Source organism: Protomyctophum bolini, assembly GCF_963924005.1.
Source record: "Protomyctophum bolini genome assembly, chromosome: 3".
Taxonomy (NCBI): domain Eukaryota; kingdom Metazoa; phylum Chordata; class Actinopteri; order Myctophiformes; family Myctophidae; genus Protomyctophum; species Protomyctophum bolini.
The window spans coordinates 16,171,242-16,197,138 of record NC_137864.1 but is presented as its reverse complement, the minus strand read 5'-3'; the positions used below and the strand labels follow the sequence as shown (position 1 = coordinate 16,197,138).

The 25,897-nt window shown below is 41.5% G+C and overlaps 2 protein-coding genes and 1 long non-coding RNA gene across 4 annotated transcripts; all 3 read left to right on the top strand.

Annotated features, from left to right (window-relative positions):
- The first annotated feature begins 1,441 nt into the window (after positions 1 to 1,441).
- cenpu (centromere protein U) lies at positions 1,442 to 10,644 on the top strand. Of its 2 annotated transcripts, none has more exons than XM_080759859.1 (13): positions 1,442 to 1,726; positions 2,068 to 2,122; positions 2,761 to 2,842; positions 3,424 to 3,601; positions 4,241 to 4,301; positions 4,749 to 4,859; positions 5,375 to 5,495; positions 5,653 to 5,773; positions 6,024 to 6,102; positions 6,547 to 6,594; positions 6,799 to 6,860; positions 7,602 to 7,758; positions 10,308 to 10,644. In XM_080759859.1, the coding sequence occupies exons 1-13, from the start codon at positions 1,719 to 1,721 to the stop codon at positions 10,422 to 10,424; spliced, it is 1,200 nt and encodes a 399-aa protein (XP_080615985.1). In that variant the 5' UTR covers positions 1,442 to 1,718; the 3' UTR covers positions 10,425 to 10,644. The 2 variants fall into 2 exon arrangements, with proteins under 2 accessions (XP_080615985.1, XP_080615984.1); XM_080759858.1 differs by having other exon boundaries at positions 4,241 to 4,331; positions 4,782 to 4,859; positions 5,375 to 5,501.
- An 805-nt stretch (positions 10,645 to 11,449) lies between these two features.
- LOC308312670 lies at positions 11,450 to 15,612 on the top strand. The gene is made up of 6 exons (XR_013963799.1): positions 11,450 to 11,522; positions 12,135 to 12,421; positions 12,818 to 13,001; positions 13,460 to 13,849; positions 14,303 to 14,718; positions 15,236 to 15,612. It is a non-coding gene; the product is annotated as an uncharacterized lncRNA (long non-coding RNA).
- A 3,175-nt stretch (positions 15,613 to 18,787) lies between these two features.
- On the top strand, positions 18,788 to 25,127 carry best2 (bestrophin 2; the record flags this gene model as incomplete). Its single annotated transcript, XM_080758921.1, has 9 exons — positions 18,788 to 18,939; positions 19,036 to 19,130; positions 19,691 to 19,924; positions 21,848 to 22,002; positions 22,454 to 22,531; positions 23,004 to 23,156; positions 23,251 to 23,331; positions 23,556 to 23,710; positions 24,101 to 25,127. The coding sequence occupies 9 exons, from the start codon at positions 18,788 to 18,790 to the stop codon at positions 24,864 to 24,866; spliced, it is 1,869 nt and encodes a 622-aa protein (XP_080615047.1). The 3' UTR covers positions 24,867 to 25,127.
- Between the last annotated feature and the right edge of the window lie 770 nt (positions 25,128 to 25,897).

The window sequence follows — 25,897 nt, the reverse complement described above, 5'->3', positions numbered from 1 at the left end:
TTTTGTTTCATATAATTACATGAAGTCAAGTGTGGCATCGAGGACTGTGGAGCTGTAAAAAGTATATATTTTAGGGTGAGTCCATTTCTCCACAGAAGATATAAAACATGTATTGGTGATATCAGAGTGGTTCAGTGAAACAGGGAGTCCACAGCAAGAAATCTGTTAATAGCTAAGTCAGTTTAACCACTTTAACCTTATAACTTCATATAGCTGATCTATACACAATGCATTGCATTGCTGTGAGCTGAAAATGTGGAAAAACATGGAATATTGTGAAATACATATTTTACTTGTGTTCATTCATTTTATGCTATGTTGATGAATTTAATACAGGACCAGGATACAGGAGGGGAGCCCCCAGGAATTGTTTGTGTTATCATTTCAGCCTTAATGGCTTATTGCACCAGCTGTTTACATTTCTGATTAATAAAATATTCAATCAAACAAATCTACAACCTCACAATGTGTCGCATTGCAACGCACCGTGAGCTTAGATCGACTCATTTCAAATGGCGGAAATGTATATGAATTGAAGACGTTAGTGTATGGTTTGTATTAATAATACATAATAATCACAATCTACAAGTATAGTAACTATAACGTTTTCAAATAAATATAGTGGAGTAAAAGTATATATTTGGATCCGAGACGTACTAGTGGAGTAGCCTACAGTACTGTTTTGGAAAATGGAAATACTCAAGTAAAAAGTACAAATACGTCAAAATTGTACTTAGGCAGTATACAGTACTTAAGTAAGTAAATGCATTTAGTGCAGTGGTTTTCAACCAGTGGTCCGAGGAAGGGGTTCCAGGTGGTCCCCAGCTAAATGATGGAGAGTTGGTAACCAAATGGACCCTAATTGTAGATCTTCAACTCTTGGGAGATAATTTAACTCTCAGGAGTTAAATTCTCTCTCTCTCTCTCTCTCTCTCTCTCTCTCTCTCTCTCTCTCTCTCTCTCTCTCTCTCTCTCTCTCTCATTGTTAAACATCTGCATTACTTAAATGAATTTACAAGAAGTCTACACATTTTGATGTTGACATTTACCTGTTGTCTCTCTCCTGTGGTACCAACATCAATTCAGCATGGATTTGTGGTAAAACTTTATTAGTTTTTGGGTCTGCGAGGCTATATGTCGTCATCATCAGATGGTGGTCCCGTGGCTCAAATGCTGAATAAATAATGGGCCTTGATGTGAACCTGATGTGAACTCACTTTCCACCACCACCAAAACCAAACGCATTGCCTTTTTCAATACTTGAAGAGAATCAATGAACCCACTCTCTTCCCGTAGAAAGAAACACGGAATGTGTCATTGTGTGCGAGGGGGGGGGGGCGGGGGACGGTAATGTGTTCTGTTTTATTAATTTGCGGGCTCAATTGTAATTATTTAGCCCGTGTTATCCTTAATATACGGGTTTACTGTAGTGGTTGTCTACATTATATTGATTGCAATGGAAGCTGGAAGCTGTGTACGTGCTTTTAACTAAATGCGTCTCACCCCCCGGATTCGTGATATAGTATCGTCCGTAACGTCTATCTAAACAAGTATTTTGCGGGAGACGATCCTATTCCTATATTACTTGTTGGTTTTCGAACAACCTAACATTCACTGGCTTGTGTTATTTTATTTTATTAAGAAATACGATTTGTTTCCAACTTTCCCCCCAAAACACAGTTAACACGACTGTGAACGTCGTCATCTTACAATTGATCATGGTGAAGTAAGTGTAGCGTTATTGTTATTCACTTAATTACTGCATGAAATAAATATTGATATGACTGAGCCAAATTGAAATAAGGGGAAATTAAAGTATCCGCTCTCTCTGATTAATTGAAATGGTGGACCCTGTTGTAAACAAGTGTAATGCTTTATCAGTCATGTGTCGTCCACAGTAACAGTCTTTGTATTGAGTTGTGTGTGAGTTCATGTGAAATGTAACCATTCTGCAAACTGTTAATAAATACTACAAACAATCAAATTCTCTCTCTCTCTCTCTCTCTCTCTCTCTCTCTCTGCTCTCTCTCTCTCTCTCCCGCCCTCTCTCTCCCCTCATGCCTGCAGAGCCAAAAAAGCCAGAGGAAACAAGAGGCATGAAGGTCCCCAACACTCTGACCAGGTGAAATAGTAGTCACCCATATGTATCTGATGCACCGACCTAGCTTTGACTGATGGTGCAAAAACGGCACTCACTGATTCTAGTTCTTAGGAGAAGTGTGTGTGTGTGTGTGTGTGTGTGTGTGTGTGTGTGTGTGTGTGTGTGTGTGTGTGTGTGTGTGTGTGTGTGTGTGTGTGTCTCGCTGTCGCGTCGCTTGCAGGGTCTGGTCTGGTGTCTGGTCTTGGAAACAGATTTCTTTGTTGACATGACTAAATAGGACTAAAACTAAATGGTGTGTTATTCCAAAGGCTAAGGGCATACATACTACAGTTTTAGGTAATAAGGTTAGGTGTCCACCGAAAGGGTGGTTAGTAAAAACAGAGAGATGTTTGGGTGAGCAGTGAATTGCTTACCACCACAGCGTGATGTCATGTTGTAGTTTTCTGTGGTCACCTTATCACCTAAAACTGAATGAATAGTCCATAAGACAAAATCAGAAAGAATGATCTCTCCTTTGCGCACACACACACACACACACACACACACACACACACACCACTCAAATGGTCTCACTGAGGCTGAATGGAACCCCAGTCTTCACAGTGGTGAAGGGGCAAAATTGACTGATGTTATTGCTTTGTGTTGCATGCCTTCTACAGGAGGCTCTGCACACTATGCAATCTCCCGACCTATCCGCCATAGACAGAGCTAGCTTCCTGGACGCAGTACAGGAGAGTTATGGTGAGACATGAACACGACTACACGTTGTGCTGTATCACTTTCTTTAACCTGCTTCTCAATGAATCCATTAACCTTACATGAGCTAGATTAATTCAAGTCTGTTATCGTTCCTGAATGTCGGTTAAAATATATTTTCGGTTTATTGCCCATAGGCCTGTCACAACTATTACACGATCGTAATAATCACAAGTATTTTGTCATAATCGTTTCCATGTTGAAGATACTGTACATTAACAAAATACATTAACAAATGCTGAAATAGCAGATCTACAAGCTTAGGTAGATCAAAAAATATATAATAATAATCAATGTCAGTAATGTCTTTGTATATTTCAGTTATTTGTCACATCTGCCAGGAAAAAAGAAATGTATTCTTTATTCGTATGTTCCAATGTTCAATGCCACAAATACAATAAAATCGTTAAACATAATTATTTGTGTGACAATTATTGTCAACTTAAATTTGTAATCGTGACAGCCCTAATTGTCCAGCACTATCACACGGTCTCTTTAGCAGGATAGTAAAGCCACTGTTATGATGTTATCCAAAGACCAAAGAACTCCTACATTGGTTTGCTCAGGTCGTAAGCTCCACAGCACTGCCCTTGAAGACGACCTGAGCCCGCCTGCGCATGGAGGGACGGATGGAGTGGAGGAGGGAGGGACGGATGGAGGAGAGGAGGAGGAGGAGGGAGGAGGACTGGACAAAGGAACCAGGGACAAGGAGAAGAAGAGCACTGGAAAGAAAGCTGGAGATGGGTGAGGTCAAATTAAGGTCGGAGTTGGCATGAATCAGATGGATGGATTGGTAGATGCATAGGAGATATTGATCCTGTGGGGGGAAATAAGTTGTCAATCAGCAGTAAAGAAATAGGAGTAGGACGGATGCAAAAAAAGGAAATACAGCTAAATATCATTCAAAACTACTACTAATGATATCTATCTATCTATCTATCTATCTATCTATCTATCTATCTATCTATCTATCTATCTATCTATCTATCTATCTATCTATCTATCTATCTATCTATCTATCTATCTAATTCAGCACATAGCAATTGCAGATGAGTTGCTTGGAGATATTAATCTCCAGGACTTTAGAGCATGTTGAGTCAAAGCCAGATCGGGTGTTTGTGTGCTGTTCACACAAACACACCTATTTAATAACATTCTCTGTCAAACAAAACCTCCAAACTGTATTTCTCATCACTGACGACTGGCAACCACAGGGACGAAACACTTATTTACACCTTAAAACCCTTAATGTGTCCAATCTCACACTCAGTTACTTGTAAAAGAACAAGACTTCAAATCCATCGACATCTGCCCAAAAATATATATTTTGACAGTAAACAAATGATTTTCAGTGATCTCTGTCTTTCTGTCTGTACTGGCCAGATGTGTGACGGAGGAGGGGAAGAATGATGGGAGGAAGAGGAAGATGAAGAGAAAGCATGTGGTGGGTGGCAGAAAGGCCATAAGGAATACAGTAACGCATCAATAAGATGAGGAAAAATGGTTAACGTTGATATCCTTTTCTAACATTTGTTACTGTGTTAGTACACAATAGTGAAGCCTGTCTGTTTGATGTCAACATTTTGTCATTTCTGATAAAGTTATGCCTGCTTTAGGATGTGGCTCTGCACGAGACTCGCTGTCACTAAGGGTCAGCATGTGTGCGGGTGTCTGTGTTTGGAGATAATCTCACAACTGCTGTACTGATCACAGCCAAATGTATTATGCACACTGTTTGCCAGTAGGCCACAGACGTACCTCCACCACTAATATGTTTGGAAGTATGATGCAGTTTCTCATGTTTATTTGAACGCTGGCGCGTTTCGGCAGTAGCCTTCTTCAGAGCAGATTTGCTCATAAGTGTTGTTGTCATGTTGTGTCCCATTATTAGAGGATGTCGGGTGCCGACTCGGAGAACCAGGAGTCCGGATCTAGTCCTCGTCCTGCTAAGCAGAGGCAGCGAGCAGCTGTTTTGTCCGAGGATGATGAGAATGCGGGACCGGTATGGACTGGAGCAGTGTCAGCAAATGGCCAATGGCAAACTTTCTTTCTTGTCATTTCTCATTTGTGTTATTGTTATTAGTAAATATTCATTGCATTCAAAAAGATAACCATGAAATTCAACAGAACCTTTAACCCATTTTGACCTGAGATCGGATTCTAAAAATGTCTTCTACATCCTGACAGTTTTCTGAAAAAGCTATGTTTCTATGTTAGTCGTTCTTTGATTTTTCAAAAATAGCAGATCTACAAGCTCATAGCGAGCCACCGAGTGGCGCGCTATGAGCTTGTAGATCTGCTATTTTTCAATAGCTAAAGCAGAACAAAAAAAGGGGTTCCCCAAAAGCAGAACAAAAAAAGGGGTTCCCCAAAAGGGGTTCCCGCCCAAATGGGTTAATCTATAGTCGATAGATGGTAGAGCAATTCGATTTGTAAACCAATGACATTCCCTTTCCTTTTTTCTAATATTCTGTCATCATTTATCTAATTATGTGCATCTTTTGCTTCATCTTTTAGAAATCCTCTGCCAAAAAGTCCAGAAACAGAAAGTCTTCATCTGATGATGGGTCTGGGAACAGGAAGTCAAGTAGCGATGGACGAAATCCACGGAAACAGAGGAGAACTATGAATAAGACAAGTAAATGTTTGGACAGTTTTATCATTACATTTCTATATACGTAGGAAAAGGTGTCTACAGTCTAAACGCCCGATGCCTAGTCAAGGATGTGAAAGTAAAGTTCTGCTTACTGTACTCTATACTCGCTTAAAAGAACATGTCTGTTCTTATTGAAAAGTATCTACGGACTCAGAATCTCCCGGTGTGGACCAGCAGACGGAGAGGGGGCGTAGCCGTGGCAAAGCTACTGAGTTGGAGGTGGTGCTGGATGCCTTCCTTGCTTTCTGTCACCAGTACCGGTAATTAACTACCTCTGTTAGTTACATTACAGTCATTACCATCACTAGTCAATAAATACAACCAAGTCCAAACTCTGTGTGTGTGTGTGTGTGTGTGTGTGTGTGTGTGTGTGTGTGTGTGTGTGTGTGTGTGTGTGTGTGTGTGTGTGTGTGTGTGTGTGTGTGTGTGTGTGTGTGTGTGTGTGTGTGTGTGTGTGTGTGTGTGTGTGTGTGTGTGTGTGTGTGTGTGTGTGTGTGTGTGTGTGTGCAGAGAGTCAGTGGAGTCTAAAGCAGTCAGGAAGGCCATTGATTCATTCTCCTCCAGTGTCAAGGAGGAACTCACCAAGAAGGTAAGGAACTTCACAAGGACTGTTCATTGAACTGTGTTGGTTGATCAACAACATCTATGAAGTGCTTGGATGATATTTTTGTCTTGAATTAGGGATGTCCCGACTTTTTTCGTTCCCGATCCGATCCCGATACCACAATTTCTGTGTTACCGAATACCGACAGTGTTGCCGATACTACAGATCTCGTGTTGTGTGCCATAGTGTCAACCCCTTACCCCTGTGTCGGATCGGTGGTTAGAATGGCATATTCGCTGATACCGATATGACCCGATATGACAAATAAGGGCCAATACCGATACTTTTCCGATACCGATACAGTTTCGGGACATCTCTATCTTGAATGCTTTGTTGGGTTATTTTATTTTGATGTTTTATTGTCTCTGCTCCATCATTTTTAATCGCATGGTCACAATGACCTCATTCATCTTTCATTGATCTCTGCAGATCACCGTTGCCAAGGAGCTCAGGGTCCTAATGAGGGACAACGCTAAGGTAACTGTTGCTGTGGCAACAGCTCCCCTGACTATTTCAGTCTTGGTGGAAACTTGACATATCTGTGTCTATTGGGATATTAATATTTCATACAATGCCTTGCATGCATGAAAGTATTTCATTTGTGGCAAACAACACACTACTGCCCCTGGCATGGGGTCTGTGTAATCACTCCCCTCTCTCTCCCCTCTTTCCATTTGTCAGGCAGATCTTTTGATCCGTAAGAAGAGACAGAGACTGTTGGCTGTCAAGGATGAGCTGATCACGTAAGAAGCTGTTCCGTCGACAAGCACACTAGTTGCCATTTCCACCCGGTCACCTCTACAGCCAGATAACCAGAAGATTTCACTAACCAAAAAATGAAACCAAATGGACCCTCACATGTCCATTTAGTTTCAGTTTACGCTCTCAAGCGTTACATTTTTTTTTTAAATCTGCCTTGCTTAATTTACAAGAAGTCTACACAATTAGAGAATGTAGTTTGCCTGTTATATCTCCTAATGGCACCATATCAATACAGCATGGAATTGTGTGCAAAATCTTATCCAACGATAACATATGTCTCGAGTCTGAGAGACTCAAGCCCACCACACACCGGCTGCGTCCCCCGCGCGGCGCGCACAGCCGCCTCCATTATTTTCAATGAACCTAACGCACACCGGCTCCGTCCGCCGCGCGGAGCCGCGCCGCGCCACCCGGCGCGCCGATAGAACACAGTTCTATTTTCCAGGCGGCGCCACGCGGCGCCGCGCAGCAACGCGCCGCGCCGCAGACGGTCGCAGCCGGTGTGTGGTGGGCTTAAATCTCATCAAGTGGTGGTCCGAGGCTCAAATGCTGATTAAATAGTTGATTAAATAATTGAAATGAAAACCACGGAATCAACAAAATCCGGAAATGTGTGAGGCACAAGGCTTTGTAGATGGTCAAATGCTATGTGCGTGATCTAAGTTGCTTGCAGCCAGACTAGAGGATGATGGACAATTGTTTTGTCTTTGGTCATTATATAGGACGGAGCGTCAGGTGGGATCGAAGCGAAAGGAGGAAGCCAGGTTGACGCAGCGGCTGGACGATGTCAGAAAAAGCTGCACCTTTCTCAGTGGCATGTCGGAGCTCACCAAACGATACCTGGATCACCGAAGCGCGCACCCTCAAGAGAAAGAGGAGGTACACGCACAATGTCGCACATACACCAAGATCTGGAAGCAGAAATATTGGCACATTGACCTCAACTCAAGTCATGGGAACTTGACAGCTTTACGAAAATGTGTGCAAGATGGTGATTAGTATAAATAAACTACTATAAATGTAACTCTTTACGCAGAGTTACATTATTGTTAAACATCGGCATTACTTAATTTACAAGAAGTCTACACAATTTAGAGAATGTAGAAGAATTGTTATTTTGATCGTTTGCCTGTTATCTCTCCTATCTAACATTGAACGACAAAATATTCTTTAGTTTTGGGTCTGAGAGGCTAAATCATCAAATGGTGGTCCGTGGCTCAAATGCAAAATAAATAATGGGCCTTGATATGAAAAGGGTATGAAATGCGCCGTGAACGCACTGGTGTGCTCTCTTGTCGTTCGTTTATTCAGTGCACTCGGTGCGTTGTCGTTTGAAAATCCAGTGCGCTGCGCACCGGGTGTGCCGACTCTGCCGAGTGCCCGCACAGAGCGACCCTACCCTGAAGCTGGGGTTGTCCGGTGTGATTCGTGTGAATGCGTCACAGCTGTAGTCGTTTGTAAATAAGGCACACTGAACACACTGAATGTCACTGACCACCACACTCAACAAACTGACCACATTCCCGGTGCACATTTCCGAACGCACCCATAGGGCTGTATTTTGCGTGTCTTAAGTACCAGGTCTTATTACCTAACTTGAGTAAACTAAAGACCTGGAGGCGTGATCAATGCTCTTTGGCCACTCAGAATAGCCAAATGGCATTGATCACGCCTCCAGGTCTTTAGTTTACTCAAGTTAGGTAATAAGACCTGGTACTTAAGACAGGCAAAATACAGCCCTAGGGCTAGATTTTGAAGGTGCGTTTTACCTATTACAGTAATATGAGCTGGGGGCGTGAGGTATGTCATATTGCAATTTTAAGCATGTTAAGAAGCGCTTTCGACACCCCGTGGAGTGCGCAAAACGGCCTTGAATTAGTCATGGGAGTGTTTAAGGCGTGTTTGAGAGTTACCCAATCAACATGTCCGTACTATTTTCTTTACCAGTCAGCTGATGTCACATACGGAATGCGCACTTTGGGGATCGTTATTATTACATTTATTCAGGCTGGCACCATAGAAGACATGACATATGACTTTGTCACATTTGGGTTAATTATTCCTATTGCACTGCATGCTGTCACCTTTATGCCTCAAAATAAGTTGTTTCTATTGAGAAACACCAGTAAAATTATATTTTAATTTAAATTATAATTATATTATATTTGAAATGAGTAATGAGTTGAATGCGTGGTGCGTATGCCCGTGATGGTATGGTCTTCGCTCGTAGCATTTTATTGAAGAAGACTTGGATCGAGTGTGATACAGCGTATGAAAGCAAACCTCTCAAGGATTATGGAGATGTTTTTATTTATTTTTAAGGTTGAGAAATGAAATAATTATGGTCGTTTCTAATCTCAACCTTTCAAAAAGAATGGATGCGTCTTTTGCTGGCTGTTGCCATGTCTCATAGAAACAAGTAAATAGGTCTATAAAAATAATCCCAAAATAAGCGCATATAACAGGGGTCTGTAACCTATTTTAAATGAAGTGCCATGTTTTTATTTTCTAGATAGTGAGTCTGCTATATCCAGATTAATTTTAATGACACCACATTAAAATAAAAAACATATTTTGATTGTCCACAAATATAAAGAAAATTTAAATATTTTCTTGCACATTGTTATAATGATCATTATATATCCGCCTGCAGTCAGAGTTCATAGTTTTAATGAATGAATGTGATTCATTGTGAGCTGGTAGATCTGCTATTTTCAAAAGTAACATTTTAATTACATTTTTGTATTAGCCGTCCTTAAGTTGGGCAAATGCATTAATCTGGGGATCCTTGACATGGGAATGTGCTGTGTGAGGATCACTGGTTTAAACAACATTAGGAGAAACCTTTAGAAACAAGAAAAGCAACCACAACTACCAATATTTACAAGCAACTTTACAGAAAAAGAAGCCGCTTATAATAAACAGACTTGGCAACACTCCAGCAGCGTCCCAGAGCCGCTCAAGTGTAAAATCAAACAGTGCTTTAAATTCTTTTTGCGTTTATGAGGTGCCTAGACCCACGTCTAATCGTTATGCGCAGGTCAAGGGGCTTAATAGCAAATTGCGCAAAGCGAAAATAATTAACATATGGACACTCCCACAATGCTAAAATATTCAGCAACGTCGTATTCCATATGTGTGTGCGTTCAACACGGGACGATAAGGCTTTCATAATACGATTGTGCGCAGAGCGAGGCCAATTTATGTATTACCACATGGTAAAACGCACCTTCAAAATCCAGCCCCTAGTGTCATACAGGGACACACACTTTCACTGCATCTGGCTCATTTATTAAATGGTAAAAACTGAGTCTTTTCTTAAAAAAAACCCAAAATGTAATCTAGTTAATTGGTCCATTTTGCCCTCAATACATTTTTGAGAAGTATTACAACCACACCTCATACTCTCTTCTCCTTCCTCTGTCTAGTATGGAGCATCCAGTTTACCAGCTCTGCTGCTGGAGACCAAATACGTTCTAGGAACTGAGAACCAGCTGAGACAAATCAACGACCAGCTAGAAGCAAGACTCGAGACTGGAAAATAGACACACACGCGCGCACACACACACACACACACACACGCACACGCACACGCACACTGACACACATTATTACCAGTGAGTGCTGTCCTGGGTAGAAGCAGTTCAAAAGGTTTCAAAATTACAAGCATTTACATAAACAGAATTGAAGTTTAACAAATGTCATAAGGCAAAAGAAAGTACGGTGGATTCTTTGTTCATTATTATTAATAAATTGTATAAAATAAAATGCATCTAAAGTTTTCATTGTGTGAATATTGTTTCCTTCACATAGGGCCATAAAATTGCCAGTTATCGTTCATAACGCCTCACGCATTGATGCATGTTTGAGGGTGGCTTCCTTCACAAAATATTGTAATCTTCCAGTCGGAAAGTGCTTTTGGAGACATTTCACTGATTTGTCATGGGAGTCTGGGACCGGTTGCTGGTGTGACATAGAGGCTTCAGAACCATTATGCAATAATGGTAATGTCAGCTATGCTGTGAATATGTAGTCCAGTTCTCTCTGTTCTGACTGGAGTATGAACCATGAACCGTCGTATGACGCATAAAGTCACCAGTGGCAGTGAGTGACTGACAGACGGTGAACTATGCACAAAAACACATTTCATCCACTCTTTGACAGCTGCTCACAAATGATATTCTTAATTTGGCCACCAGGTGGCATAGTGGTCTTATTAGTCACGCCAGATTTTATGCATTGATTGATTGAATATTTTATTTTTATGTTAATACAAGGTCTGCTAAGAGGATTTAAAACCCAAGAAAGCCCATGGCTTGTTTCCATTGGGGTCCTTCATATTAAATTCATCTGAACATGTAAATGACATGCTCACTATTTTTATTTTTTTAGTTATTTTAATCAACAATGGAAATGACGTACCATTAAATGTAGACATGTAATCATGTAGTGTTTGTGATATTATTCTCATATCATTAAACTCGATCAGTACTGCCATGCAGCTGGCCCACAATGCACCGCGACACTCCGTATAAATGGCCACGGGTCCTCCATCTTTTCTCTCACTTCCTTTCCTCAAGACAGAAGTAATGGTACAACCACATGGCACATGTTGCTCCTGCACGTGGATCTCTGATCAGCCCGTAAGAAACCATTCTTTACTCTATTCAATGTTTAATAAGTAAATTAAACTTAAGGTTCATTTTGTAATTAAGTAAAGTGTTTTAAGTCCACTGCTTTCCTTATAAACTTCGTATTTCTGAAGCCTGTGTCGCTTTGCAGTGCTACATTGTTTGCTTTGCTTATTATGTAGGATCACTTCTCTAGTGTGACTCCAGCTCTAAGTCAGCTGTCCAGAAGACCCGTGTCTGGATCAGTGTTACAGTGCTGGTAGAGTAACGTTCTGTAACGCGTGGTTCGGCGCAGCGGGCTCTGTTTTAGAGTGTGCTGCCGCTGGGCTTGTTCAGGACTCGGCCCAACAGAGAGTGGCCTGTCCTGGTAACACCCCGCAGGATGGGCCTAGTGCGCGGCCGCACACTAGGATTAAAACCAGCCATGGACCCTTCATTATGAATATGATTATGAATGGCTCATTCATATGACTAATGACTCATAATTTGTGATGGATTAGGATATGTATGAAGCATGCTCTTGAAACTTTTTTTGATCTGCTCTTAATAACAGCTGTCATGCTATATTGATGCAGTGTTTTAGTACTGGATGTGTATGAAGACTGTTTTTGTTTTGCTTTACAGAACTGTAATGATGACCTGGCTTGGAGTGGAGGAACTAGATGTGGACTTTCATTACCCCTTTCTACGCTGATCAGCTTTACTTGCAATAGGAAATGGTTAACTCGGTCTGCTTGTATCAAGTGTCGACTATTTATATTTTTTTGTATTTACAGAATACTCTAGTCAAAGGACTAGCTTAAATTGATTTTTGATGGCCTCTGCAATGGCTTTGTGCAGTATGCAGGACCTAGATTTTTCCCTACTGCAAGTAAAGCAGGTCTAGCCATGACCATCAACGGCTTTATCGGGTATGTATGGTCTAGCGGCTCACTATGGTATATATTTTGGTTGCATTATAAATGTATAAATGTAGTGTAACTTGAAAACTGACTACCACTTGGTGGAATACGTTGCTGTAACCCAAACCTATACTGCCATGGTAGAGGCCTCCTCTCTACTGTGGAATCTTGGTGTTGGAAAAGAAAGCTCAGGACTTTGGCACAGATTCAGTAGTACTTATCTACCAGGACCTGACTTAAGTCTTGAGACAGTGGTCCTGATTCACTAATCTATGCATAGAAATGTTTTTCTATGCATAGATTTGACTAGAAGACTAGAGCCATTGAGAGCATGAGCTCCTACTGTTTAGAATAGATGCAGTGTTTTACTACTGTGTGTATGTGACGACTCTTTTTGCTTTACAGGTGAGGTAACGATGACTTGCTGGAGTGGAGGAACTAGATGTGGACTTCCTTACTAGCTTTACTTGCAATAGGAAGTGTTTAGCCCCGTTAAAACGGGGCTTAAAGCATTGTGCTTTAAATGCACTTTCTGCAAGTAAAGCAGGTCTGGTGCATGACTGACCATCAACAAGCTGTTTGATTTCGGGTATGTATGGTTTTAGCCACAGAATTATATTTAATTGGCTGTATTTATAAATGTAGTGTAAGCACTTGGTGACATAAGTTGATTGAACCCAAACCCATTCCGCCATGGTAGAGACCTCATCTCTACTGTGGTTCTATTGTGGTATTGGAAGAGCAAACTCATGACTTTGGCACAGATTCAGTAGTACTCATCTACCAGGACCTGACTTAAGTCTGGAGACAACGGACCTCACTCACTAATCTATGCATAGAAATGTTCTGCACAAGTGAGCATATATATGACGCTATCGTGTGTGAGGATGTGATTTAAGATTTGATTTGACCAAACTGAGGGCAGTCTTTATCTTAGGCTACACAAGTCTGACTAGAAGTAGAGCCTTTGCGGGCATGCTGTCCTACTGTTTGAATAGATGCAGTGTTTTACCACTGTATGTGACGTGGACTATTTTTGCTTTACAGTTAACTATGACTTGCTGCCCTGGAGTGGAGGAAATGTGGACTCCTTACCCCTTTCTGTGCTGATCAGCTTTACTTGCAATAGGAAGTCGTTTAAAAACGGGGCTTAAAGAATTGGGCTTTACATACTGTGTGGATGCTGCAGCCTGCTTGTGTCAAAAGATGCATATTGTATCACTGGGACAAAAACTGAAGAGCCGACCTACAAGCTAGCGTAGCAGTGCGACGTGTGTAAGCTTGTAGATCTGCTATTTTCACTTTTAGTCTCCTGTCTAGGACTAGGTTTAACCTGTTTTACTGGTCTCTACAATGGCAATATTATAGACTGTGTTTCCTACTGCAAGTAAAGCAGGTCTGGGCATGACTGACCATCAACAAGCTGTTTGATTTCGGGTATGTATGGTTTTAGCCTCAGAATTGTATTTAATTGGCTGAATTTATAAATGTAGTGTAAGCACTTGGTGGCATAAGTTGATTGAACCCAAACCCATTCCGCCATGGTAGAGGCCTCACCTCTGCTGTGGTTCTATTGTGGTATTGGAAGAGAAAACTCAGGACTTTGGCACAGATTCAGTAGTACTCATCTACCAGGACCTGACTTAAGTCTGGAGACAACAGACCTCACTCACTAATTATGCATAAAAATGTTCAGCACAGAATGTGATCAATGTACATGATGCTATCGTGCGTGAGGATGTGATTGAAGATTGATTTGACCAAACTGAGGGCAGTCTTTATTTTAGGCTACACAAGTCTGACTAGAGCCTTTGATGGCATGCTGTCCTACTGTTTAGATGGATGCAGTGTTTTACTACAGTGTATGTGACAACTCTTTTTGCTTTACAGGTAACTATGACTTGCTGGAGTGGAGGAACTAGGTCTGGACTCCTTACCCCTTTCTGTGCTTATCAGCTTTACTTGCAATAGGAAGTGGTTTATAAACGGGGCTTAAAGCATTGGGCTTTACATACTGTGTGGATGCTGCAGCCTGCTTGTGTAAAGTGTCAAAAGATACATATTGTATCACTGGGACAAAAACTGAAGAGACGACCTACAAGCTAGCGTTGCAATGTGACGTGTCGGCTTGTAGATCGGCTATTATCTTTTTAGATGGATATTTATGGAATACAAAAATCTCCTGTCTAGGACTAGGTTTAACTTGTTTTGCTGGTCTTTACAATGGAATTATTATAGACCGTGTTCCTACTGCAAGTAAAGCAGGTCTGGCCATGACTGACCATCAACAAGCTGTTTGATTTCGGGTATGTATGGTTTTAGCCTCAGAGTTATATTCAATTGGCTGCATTTATAAATGTAGTGCAAGCACTTGGTATAATGAAACCCAAACCCATTCCGCCATGGTAGAGGCCTCACCCCCTACTGTGGTTCTATTGTGGTATTGGAAGAGCAAACTCAGGACTTTGGCACAGATTCAGTAGTACTCATCTACCAGGACCTGACTTAAGTCTGGAGACAACGGACCTCACTCACTAATCTATACATAGAAATGTTCTGCAATAAGTAAGCATGTAGTATTGACATCTGATTGATGACATACTGTATTTGCACAAACTGATTCTTGTCAGGGTTTAATACATGAACCCTAGTGGCACAGATGGGTAGAACTAGCATAAGATCAATGCTTCGCATTTAGATGTGAGCTTGTAGATCAGCTATTGCTGCTCTTTGAGGCCCATAAGTAGTGAGGTCATTTGGTGTTTGTGTAGTGGCAGATGAGGTGAGTACACTGACTGATTGTGATACTGCTTTCTCTTGTAGGTTAAGATGCTGAATGTGGATGATTCCAGACCCCCTTCAGGTTTGTTTACTGCAAGTTGGACACTTGAGAACCTCAACTTAATTATATGACAAATTGCGGCTCTAAAAGCTTGTAGGTTATATATTGTGAGCTTTTATGTCTGCTATTTTGAAACAAAAGCTAAACTCGCCCGCAATATGATGCCGTGTTTAAGAACACGATGCCTGATTTAAGAACATCAACTACATAATATGGCTGCTTTTGATAGGACTTGAAAATAAAAATAGTCTAAATTAATGACTATTATCAAATGTGTAATGTTTGAAAATTAAATGTAAAGTGTGACTGGTGTAGTGTAAATCCATTTCAGTTGCATTTATAGTCAATAAATCTGTCTATTTACACCGTGCTTGTTTGTTTCCATTTAATGAAGTGCACTAAATCCCACTGATGCCATCTTGTGGTTGGTAACATGCTTAGTTCTAGTACAAATGGTGGGATGATAAATTACACTGAAATATGGACTTTAATCACTTTGATGCCATCTTGTGAGTCAACTGGGTATGTGGGTGGTTTATCTTTGTCCTGTCTCAATTTTTATAAACTAATCCACATGGGTTTGCAGTTTTTCTACAATATATAGGTTTTAGTGGCCCATAGCTGTTTGCCCTTGACATACTACTATGAAATGTAGAGGGAGTCATTTTAGATTCCTTTTTATTGTAAAGTGCTTGGTTTTTGACTTGACATTGTAGCAGAAATAAGATGTAATTGATAGGTGAGCAGGGGCGTCATGCAAGCGGCAGAAATAAGGGGTATAATTGATAGGGGACCAGGTGTGTCATGCAAGTAAATTAACTGAAGTCATCGGATTGTATGCCTGTTTGTGTATGGCCACTTAGTGTTGCAACTTGGTGATTTCATTATACAGATATATATTTTCCCCTTCCGGATACATTATAGTAACACTTATGCCATAGTACTGTATCCAGTCTAATATATGGATGTAATGATACTAGGGATGTCCCGATCACGTTTTTGTTTTGGCTCCAGCTCAGATTCCGATCATTTGAAAATGACGATTGATGTTGGTACCATAGGTGGTACCTTTTCTTGGAAGAGCATAAAATGGACCATTTGCGGTCCATTTGTTTTCTTACAATCAAGATCTAATAAGGGTCCATTTGGTAGACTCCATTTAGCTGGGGACCACCTGGAACCTCAAGGACCACTGGTTGAAAAGTGAAAACCACTGATTTAGAGACTTGCCCATATCCAAGGAGGTAAGCATTAAGCGGGTGTAAAAATACATTTCGCACACATGCCTGCGCTCAAAAACATTTTGGGTACCCAGTACACACGCATAACATCCCCTGGAAATAATAGCCAACTCACAGATTCGCTTTGACGGTTCCTGATTGCCTGACTTTGCAGCACTTAACCTTTGACCTTACAATTCAGGACCAGTAAACGCACCATCCATCCAGTCTCCTGTGGGGTAACTCGGCTCTGCCTCTAATTGTACAACAATCAACAGGCGGATTGCGGAAAGCATTTGAAGCCATTAAAAAGTAGTTTAGGCTAGAGTTACTGTTTAACAAGAACAATCATGGCTATTTACCAGCCAATGTTCGCTCAAACTTATGCCATGGACATGATGGCCATTGATTATTTTGGTGTCCTGCACCCATATTTAGGGCAATAAGACAAAGTTAACCTCTTTCAATTTCATGAAATTCACAGAACACCGTATCTCTTTTCCTCTATATACCATCACCTCCAGTGATGATTTAGTGACTGTATTTGTGCACGGAGAGATCATCTTTTGTTTAAATTTTTACTTCACATAAGGTTCTACAATGTACCCTGTCTGTCCTTTATGAGACGGTAGGTTTGCAACAGATTTATTTTTCTTTATACCTGGAAAACATTGTACTTCTAATTTCATGAACATCACATTTTTGGGAGAAAAAACACAAACTAAATAAAGTTCTCAACTCATTTGCCCCTGCGTGACCAAATCTAATGTCCCAGTTAAAACTATTTTTTGTGCGTCTCAGTTTCGTAATGCTGCACTCACTGACTGCATGTTACTTTTGGACCTCTTATACATTAGCTCCAGTGGACCGGGTCTGTCGTGGAGGAGGCGAGGCGGGCTTGTCGCTTGCAGTCCATCAGCGGGTTGAAGCGCGCTGTGCCGAGTCCTGTTCTCTCTCGGTCGGGGGCTGCGCTAACGAGCTCCTCCTCCTCGTTTGGGGGATTTACCCCGGGGCGCTCCTCTGACCACTGAACGCACCGGTGAAGCTTCAGTTGTTATTATTACTGCTATGTAGCCGACCTACTGAGTCACATTTTACAGTACTGTCTGTGACGACAACAGTATCCAGACCAGTTACCGGTATTTAAAACACTGCCAAACAAACACTGCGGCATAATGAATTAAATTCACGTAGCCAGTGGTGGCTCCCAATGAGGCGATGAGACTTTCTAACTTTCACTACTACTAGTATCATCAAATCACTCAAAAGGATCCAGGCTATACCAAGAGAAGAAGAAGAAACCAATTAGGTAAGTATGTCTTTTCAATACAAATTGATTTAATTTCTAGTGTCATGTCACTCACGTGTGAGAGGCTGAGGGCTATACTGGCACTGGATCTCTAAATCTCATCAGTGACATGGATGAATATATGCTACATCCATCACTAATGAATAGTGAGTATATGGGTGGATATATTTATTACTATGGATTTATCCACTGTATATCAATGTATAGGGATAAATATAGCCTATAGTATATCAACAATGAATATATAACTTCATGTAAGTATAGATTATCAGCAATGACAATATACGAATGCATCTGTCAAAGTTATGATGTACATCCGATTCCTAGTGCAAGTGTGGCAGAATCAGCTTTATTGTCACATCACAGATTTACAAAGTAGAAATGTGGGTGACATTGGTTTTTGTGCGTCATTCCATCGTAACATTTTTTTATCATAGAAAAAAGAAAGGGAAGAAGTAAGAAGAAAGGAGATCAAGAAGACAAGAAAAAAAAGTCAAAATCTACATACGTATTTAACACATAAACCTGAGATAAGATATAGAGATGCGTGAGCAAAGGAGCAGATTCTGCGCATTATGTATACTTCTGTTAGTTTGACGTTAGTTAAGGTGCTAGACAAAAAAAAGACAAAAGTCAATGCGTTGTACATAGGATTAAGGTGCAGAATGTCAGTGCAAGACTAAATCAACCGCATAATCCACATGATCAACCACATTATCCACATGGAAGAGTTCATGCAGGTGTCAAAAGTCAGTACCAGACAGTGCAGGTCGTACATATTTCATATTAGGACTCAAGCATGGTTGCGGAGCCTTGATGGCTGATGCCTACTGACATAAAGATGAATGGCTGCACTGAGGAGGAATCAAATCCCAGTCTTCAAGTGGATGCGAATCCCACTTTGGATATATTTTACTCGTGTACAAGACGTCTTGTGTAATTCACAAATCCATTCTTCCTTTTACATAGCATTACTTGAGAAGACGTAACCTCTATGTCACCAAATGACTGTCACCTACACGGCCAGAGTTGCGAATGCCCGCTTCTGTGGATTCTCCAAGCTGCTTCTGGCCTGGAAGGGGAGCATCTACAAGGTCCTGTACAAGGAGGTCCTGGCTTTCTTTGCTATGTATACCGCAATCAGTGTTACTTACAGGTAAGTCTGTATTATTCGGCATCATTTTAGGTTGATGTTAAAAAAAAAGAAATAACGTCACTTAATTAAATCTGTCGTTTGTTTTGTTACTTTTAGATTTCTGCTCTATGATGACCAGAAGAGGTATTTTGAAAAACTGGCGATCTATTGCAACAACTACGCCAGTCTCATCCCCATGTCATTTGTACTCGGTAAATTGAATGCTTTCACTCTGAAGCTTGGAATCAGTGGTGGAAAAAGTAGGACTACTCAAATGTTTTACTTAAGTGAAACAGTAAAAGTATCAATACTGCATTTTAGAAATACCCAAAATGTTAAAGTACTCATTATACAAAATGTTAAGTACTCATTATACAGAATGTTCCATTTTCAAGTTAAAAATCTTTTGGAAATAGCAGATCTACAAGCTCACAATGTGTCGCATTGCGGCGAACTATGAGCTTATAGATTAGCTATTTTAGATCAGAGCTATTTTCAAATGGCCGAAATGTATATAGGGCTGAAGTGGTTAATGTATGTTTTGTAATAACAATCAAAATCTACAACGTAACTAGTAACTAAACTGTGTATAGTAATTAAGTAAAAGCATTGGAAATTTGAAATACTCGAGTAAAGTACAAATACCTCAAAATTGTACTTATGTACAGTACTTAGTTTAGTTAGTTACTTTCCACCACTACATTGGGGACATACAGTAATAGCATGGTTGTTCAGTGGATCTAACCATTTTCCGGTGTTTGTTGCTCCACAGGTTTCTACGTGACCCTGGTGGTGAACCGCTGGTGGAGTCAGTACACCTGCATCCCTCTGCCCGACAGGCTGATGTGTGCCCTGTCGGGCGGTCTGCAGGGGCCGGACGAGCGAGGGCGGCTGCTGCGACGCACCCTGATGCGCTACGCCAGCCTGTCGGCCCTGCTCATCCTGCGCTCCGTGAGCACCGCCGTCTTCAAGCGTTTCCCCACCGTGGACCACGTGGTGGAAGCTGGTGAGTTGGTGGCCTAGAAACAAGCAGTGGTTTTCAATTTACCAGTGGCCCGGGTACCACCATGCAGTGATCCTTGAGGTGATTCCAGGTGGTCCCCGGCTAAATGATGGAAAGTTGGTAACCGAATGGACCCTTTTAGATCTTTAACTCTTGAGTGTAAAATGGAACCAAATGGACCCTTCCGGGTCCATTTTACGCTCTCAAGAGTTACATTATTGTTAAACATCTACATTACTTAATTTACAAGGAGTCTACACAATTTCGAGAAAGCATAATAATTGTTATTTTGACCAATGTTTGCCTGTTATCTCTCCTAATGGTACCAACATGAATACAGCATGGAATTATGGACAAAATCTTATCCAACGATAACAAAATATTCTTTAGTTTTGGGAGAGTCTAAATCGCATCAAATGATGGTCCGTGGCTCAAATGCTGAATAAATAATGGACCTTGATATGTAAAAGGTTGAAAACCACTGGTCTTAAACAAGCAGTGGTTGGTTCCCATTTCCCAAACCTTTCAGGTGGAGACGTTTGCCCATGCAGGACCCGAACTGGTGAAAGAATAGCAGATCTATACAAATGACAAGTGAGCTAGAGAAGGACAAGTGAGTTAGAGAAGGAAAGGAAAAAGCTGAAATTGACAAGAGAACATAATGGTACCGCAATGGCCATTTAGCTGTTGGATAACAAGCATGCCGTTTGTGATAAGCTGGCCAGCAGCATGCAGAAAGATGCTAGTTATGAGTCCATTAAATCTGAAGATGACAAATGCTTCTTCCATCCTGGCATACATGTTTACACGAGTTACAGAGAGAAAGGAAGTGATGATAACACTTTTATTTTGGCCTGCCTGCATCAATGAGGTGTGATCGAGACATCAGCAAGGTTCTGGACATGAACTAGGCTTCAGCTAGGTTCTGGACATGAACTAGGCTTCAGCTAGGTTCTGGACATGAACTAGGCTTCAGCTAGGTTCTGGACATGAACTAGGCTTCAGCTAGGTTCTGGACATGAACTAGGCTTCAGCAAGGTTTTGTATTGTAAACTGCTTGTAATGGAGCTGCAACTATCAACAATTAAACTGCATTATGTGGACTGAGTAAGAGGGCAGATTAAATCATGTGTGAGGGTTTATGTTATGTACTGTGTGCGTGAGTGCGTGTGCTGATCAGATCAGATGATCAGATCAGATGTGAGTATGTGAATCGTAGATGTCACTCAGAGAATTCGATGCCTTTTGTTTTGCTTCGAGTAATATAACATAATTCAAATCATGCCCTCGATGGACATCTGTTACAGAAACAAATCTAAGACCCATTAAATCTACTTACGATACAATAAAGGAGCAAAGTAAATGACAAGTTGGCTGGAGCAGAGAAGAGAGAATGGGAATTGGGAAGTTGTATGACAGATACTGCTGTAAGCTTCAGCCTGGCTGGTTTGGCGTGTGAATACCTAAAGTTTACATTAATGGATGATAGGGCATTCTGATGGTCTGGCTGCTTATGTGTAATGTTAGTATTCATTTAGAATTATCCACCAATTCAACAAATGTATTAATAATTTTATTATATTTGGATTTCTTAGTAAAATCAAGTGCATCGTTCATTACAAAATTATTACTCAACCACAGGCCTATGGTTAATGGCATAATCTAGCATCAAGTTTATATAGAATCACAGCATATATTACGTTAGAAGAGAATGTGTGTAGATTTAGAACAATGATTTTGACTGATAATAGTTTAATAGGTCTTTGAAATGCATCATATATTCATGATTCATCACTACACTAATTATGCCTGTTAGCAGCAACCCCTTTTTAACCATTTTACTGTTAATAAGGGGTTAGTTGAGAAAGATATTCAGTATTCTATCTACACAATGGCATTGATTGGTTTCCACTGTGAAAAAAAAAGGGTTCATGACGAGAGAGGAGCGCAAGAAGTTTGAAGGTCTCCAGTGTCCCTACAACAAGTACTGGATCCCCTGTGTGTGGTTCACCAACCTGGCGGCTGCAGCCCGCTGTGAGGGCAGGATCAAAGACGACAGCACACTCAAACTACTGCTGGAGGTCCTGCACTACACACACACTCACACACACACACACACACACACACACACATACACACACACACACACATACACACACATACACATGCACACACGCACGGACACACACACGGACACACACGCCAACGCATGCATCCACCACGCACAGCTGATTGAGTAGAGCCTAGAGGTCATCTGCTAATCACCCAGTCAAAGTTTTTAATTAAACTACGGTATACCTGAGCAAGTTATGAATTGCAGCCACACGTAAGTGCTCTTTTAGAGCGGTTTTGAAAGAGATTCACACTTCTTTATGACTGTTGGTAGGACATTCCACATTTCGGTGGCAAAGCAGGAGAACAAATTTAAACAAGTTGCAAGTTGCTGTACTCTGTCTTCTACCCTGAGCCTAATCGTACCCTAACAAAATGAGCAGGGGTTAAATGGGTTCGGTTAAATCTGTCTGTCAACAGGAGCTGAATGCCTTCAGGGGGAACTGCAGCATGTTGTTCCATTATGACATGATCAGCGTGCCCCTGGTCTACACACAGGTAAACCTACCTGTCTTCTGCTATTCACCTCTAATCCATCACTGGAATCTTATAATTGGACATGTTATCTATTCTGAAGGACTTTACTGAAGTCTCTTTGCACGTTTCCTCAACCTATGAACATATTTTTTTATATTCAATTCCCAATTCGTTTGCATGTGTTTGGTCTGAGGTACTAAACAGTCCGACAAGCATTAGCCTGACACCCTACCCAAAAACCCAAACCTAAACATAACCTCACAGGAAGCCACGGGATCGTTTTACCTGCCACGGGTTAGTTTTAACCTGCCACGCATGTCGGAAGCCACGGGTGAGTTTTAACCCGCCACATATTAGTTGTAACCGGCCACACATATCAGGGGCGACGGTGTTGTCAGACTAATAATGCCTGTCGGACTGTTAGTATGTTTAACCAACGTATGCTCCCCTCCCAATTCATTCCTCATTCTCTCCGCCCGCCCCCCTCCCCCAGGTGGTGTCATTGGCAGTGTACAGTTTCTTCCTGGTGTGTCTGATTGGTCGCCAGTTCCTGGACCCAAGCCAAGGCTATCCGGGTCATGACCTCGACCTCTATGTGCCCATCTTCACCCTGCTGCAGTTCTTCTTCTATGCTGGGTGGCTCAAGGTCAGACAGATTACATTTCGTATTGTTTGTATTTTCTTTGAGGCACTATGCGAAGGGAGACATTCTAATTGGTTCTTGTTATTGTGTCCCGAAGGTTGCAGAGCAGTTGATCAACCCTTTCGGAGAAGATGACGATGACTTTGAGACAAATTGGCTGATAGACAGGAACTTCCAGGTTCCTCCACTGTTCATGCCAAAACCTTTGCCACTGGCATTTTCAATCAATCATTTTAGTCACCAATTATTCTAATCTGTCACTGAATTAATTTGAACATGTGGAAATTCCTACTTTTTAAATATATTTGAATGGGTCGCCTGAACCCAAAACCATCTTTTCCATACATTTGAGTGTTTTGTACATGAATGTAAAATGATGTGATTCTGTGTTTCATTCCTCAGGTGTCCATGATGGCAGTGGATGAGATGTATGGGGATCTGCCTATTATAGAGAGAGATCGTTACTGGAACGACTCCAACCCCAGACCGCCGTACACTGCTGCTACTTTGTTTGTCCTCCGCAAACCGTCCTTCCAGGGATCCACCTTTGACATGGCGTAAGTCTGGACTTTTCCTCCATAAACTACTGTAGCAAAAAAGATGGTAAATTATTTTGCTGCTGCTTGCCAATTGTAAATAAAACAAAAACTTGTAAACCTGTATCGAGCCTTTAAATGTTACAGTGGTCTGTTTATCATCCACGTTTTCTTTCTTGAAACAGATAGAAAAGCTTGTGCACCTTTTTAAGTTAATAAAATGTTCCCTGTTCATTTTGAAGTGGTTTTAACTTTTGGGTACTAATTGTATTATCAATAAAACAAACTACACCTAATAGTATTTTTGTTACACTTTAGTCACCTTAGGCTACCTACTCACCCCGTAATGAGTTAATCATTTCCCCACTTACTAATTTATCACTGCACCTGGTGTAAACCATTTTGTACCAGAATTCCCAAAGAAGAGATGCAGTTCCAGCCTCTGGCAGACATTGACGAGAACCAGGAAGAGTCGGCCAGCCGTCACCCCAACATGGCTCTTTTCAACCGCCTTCTCAACGCGGCCCCCTCCCCCACTGGCCTCATGGGAGGGGCTCTCCGACGCACGTCCGCCCAGCTCCAGAGGCTACGCCACTCTCCCAGCATTGACCCGCCCAGCAGTGACGACGACGACGATGAAGAAAGTGGAAAGATAGGTAAAGGGGGGTCCCTGCCCTCAGGTCTGGGCCAGGACACTGATAGCACTGTGTGCAGCTTCAGCACCAGAACGCCTCTCCTGGAGATTCAGTTTGTTGCCCCGCAGGAGAGGAATGCTGGCGAACCGGACTCGAACCATGGGAAGCAAACGCAAGGAGACGGGGAAGTGGAAGTGGAGGAGAGGGTTTTTATAGAAGGAGAAACAAGGGAGGAAGTGTGGAAAGCAGAGCGGAGAGGTGGAGACATCCAAACATCGGTGTCACTGCTTCCTCCACCCCTTCAGCCCTCCAGGAACCACTCCACTCCCTCCACTACCCTTAACCCCTCCGCACTTCTGCCGCGTCCCACCGCCTGCTCCGCTCAAGAGCTCTTCAGCTCCCAGCCAAGTATCAACAACGGTAGAGTGGCGCCGTCCCTCGTCAATCCCCCCATCGATGGAGTGATGTCGTTCCTCACCGTGCCGTCCTATGATGTCCCTCAGCGTTTACGCAGCATTAGCATAGGCTCGGAGTTAACTTAACATGTTAAATAACATGAACTTTGACAACTTTTAACCATTTGAAATCTTTCAAATTGCTTGAATCAATGCACACAGGAGTGAGAACACTCCGTGGTGAAATTAGCAAACAATGTACAGGCTTCTATAAAACCTTTGCTATACAGTACACTGTATCTTTGTGCTATTACTGTATGTAAAGAAGGAAGCACACAATAAATGTCCTTTTCACATGGTTTATTTACCTCTGACGAACAGACAACGGACGTGTTTCGGCAATATGGGCCTTACTCAGCGTTGTGTATTACTGTAATTAGTAATATCGTGAAGTTCACTATTATCCAACGAAGAACGTCTGTCATCCAAACAACGTTGACTTTTGACTTCTAAGGGTCGATTCATACTCCTATTTTAGAGCCGAATAAAAGTCGGTTCGGCGCTGTAGAGCCTACAATTTGACGTCATTTGAGGTTCGGGGGGGCGGGTACCGTCCTAAAGTCGGCTCTTCGGTGCTACTGAAATTTTCTGACGAGCCGAGGCACTACAGCGCCGAAACAGGAGTATGAATCGGCCCTATGCCTGTGAAATGAGTTGATAATAGCCATAGTATCAGATAGTTATAGAGATTTGTGTTTTGTCCACATCGCGCCTTGATGGGCTGATCTAAAACCTACTTTATTTTCAGAACCTATAATAAAAAATAAAACGTATTAAAGTGGCATTGATCTTATTTTTCTTTGATCTACATTGCTACACATTATCTTAAATTAACCTTTATGAGAATATGAAATATTTCAATGGGGAAAATATATTTTAAACAGAGTAAACATTAAACAATATACGCAGGATATATGAGGAGGATATATCCTGCATTATGCATAATAATGGGAACCAACCATACATGTGTCCAGACCTTTTTTACAGTCTATGGTCCAGACAAGCACTTGAGAGATTAAATCAAGCTACACTAGTAACATAACACCACGATTAAAATCATTAAGTAAGACAGTCAGATCACATCACAGAACATCCAAATGAGTTACAAGGGTGAACAT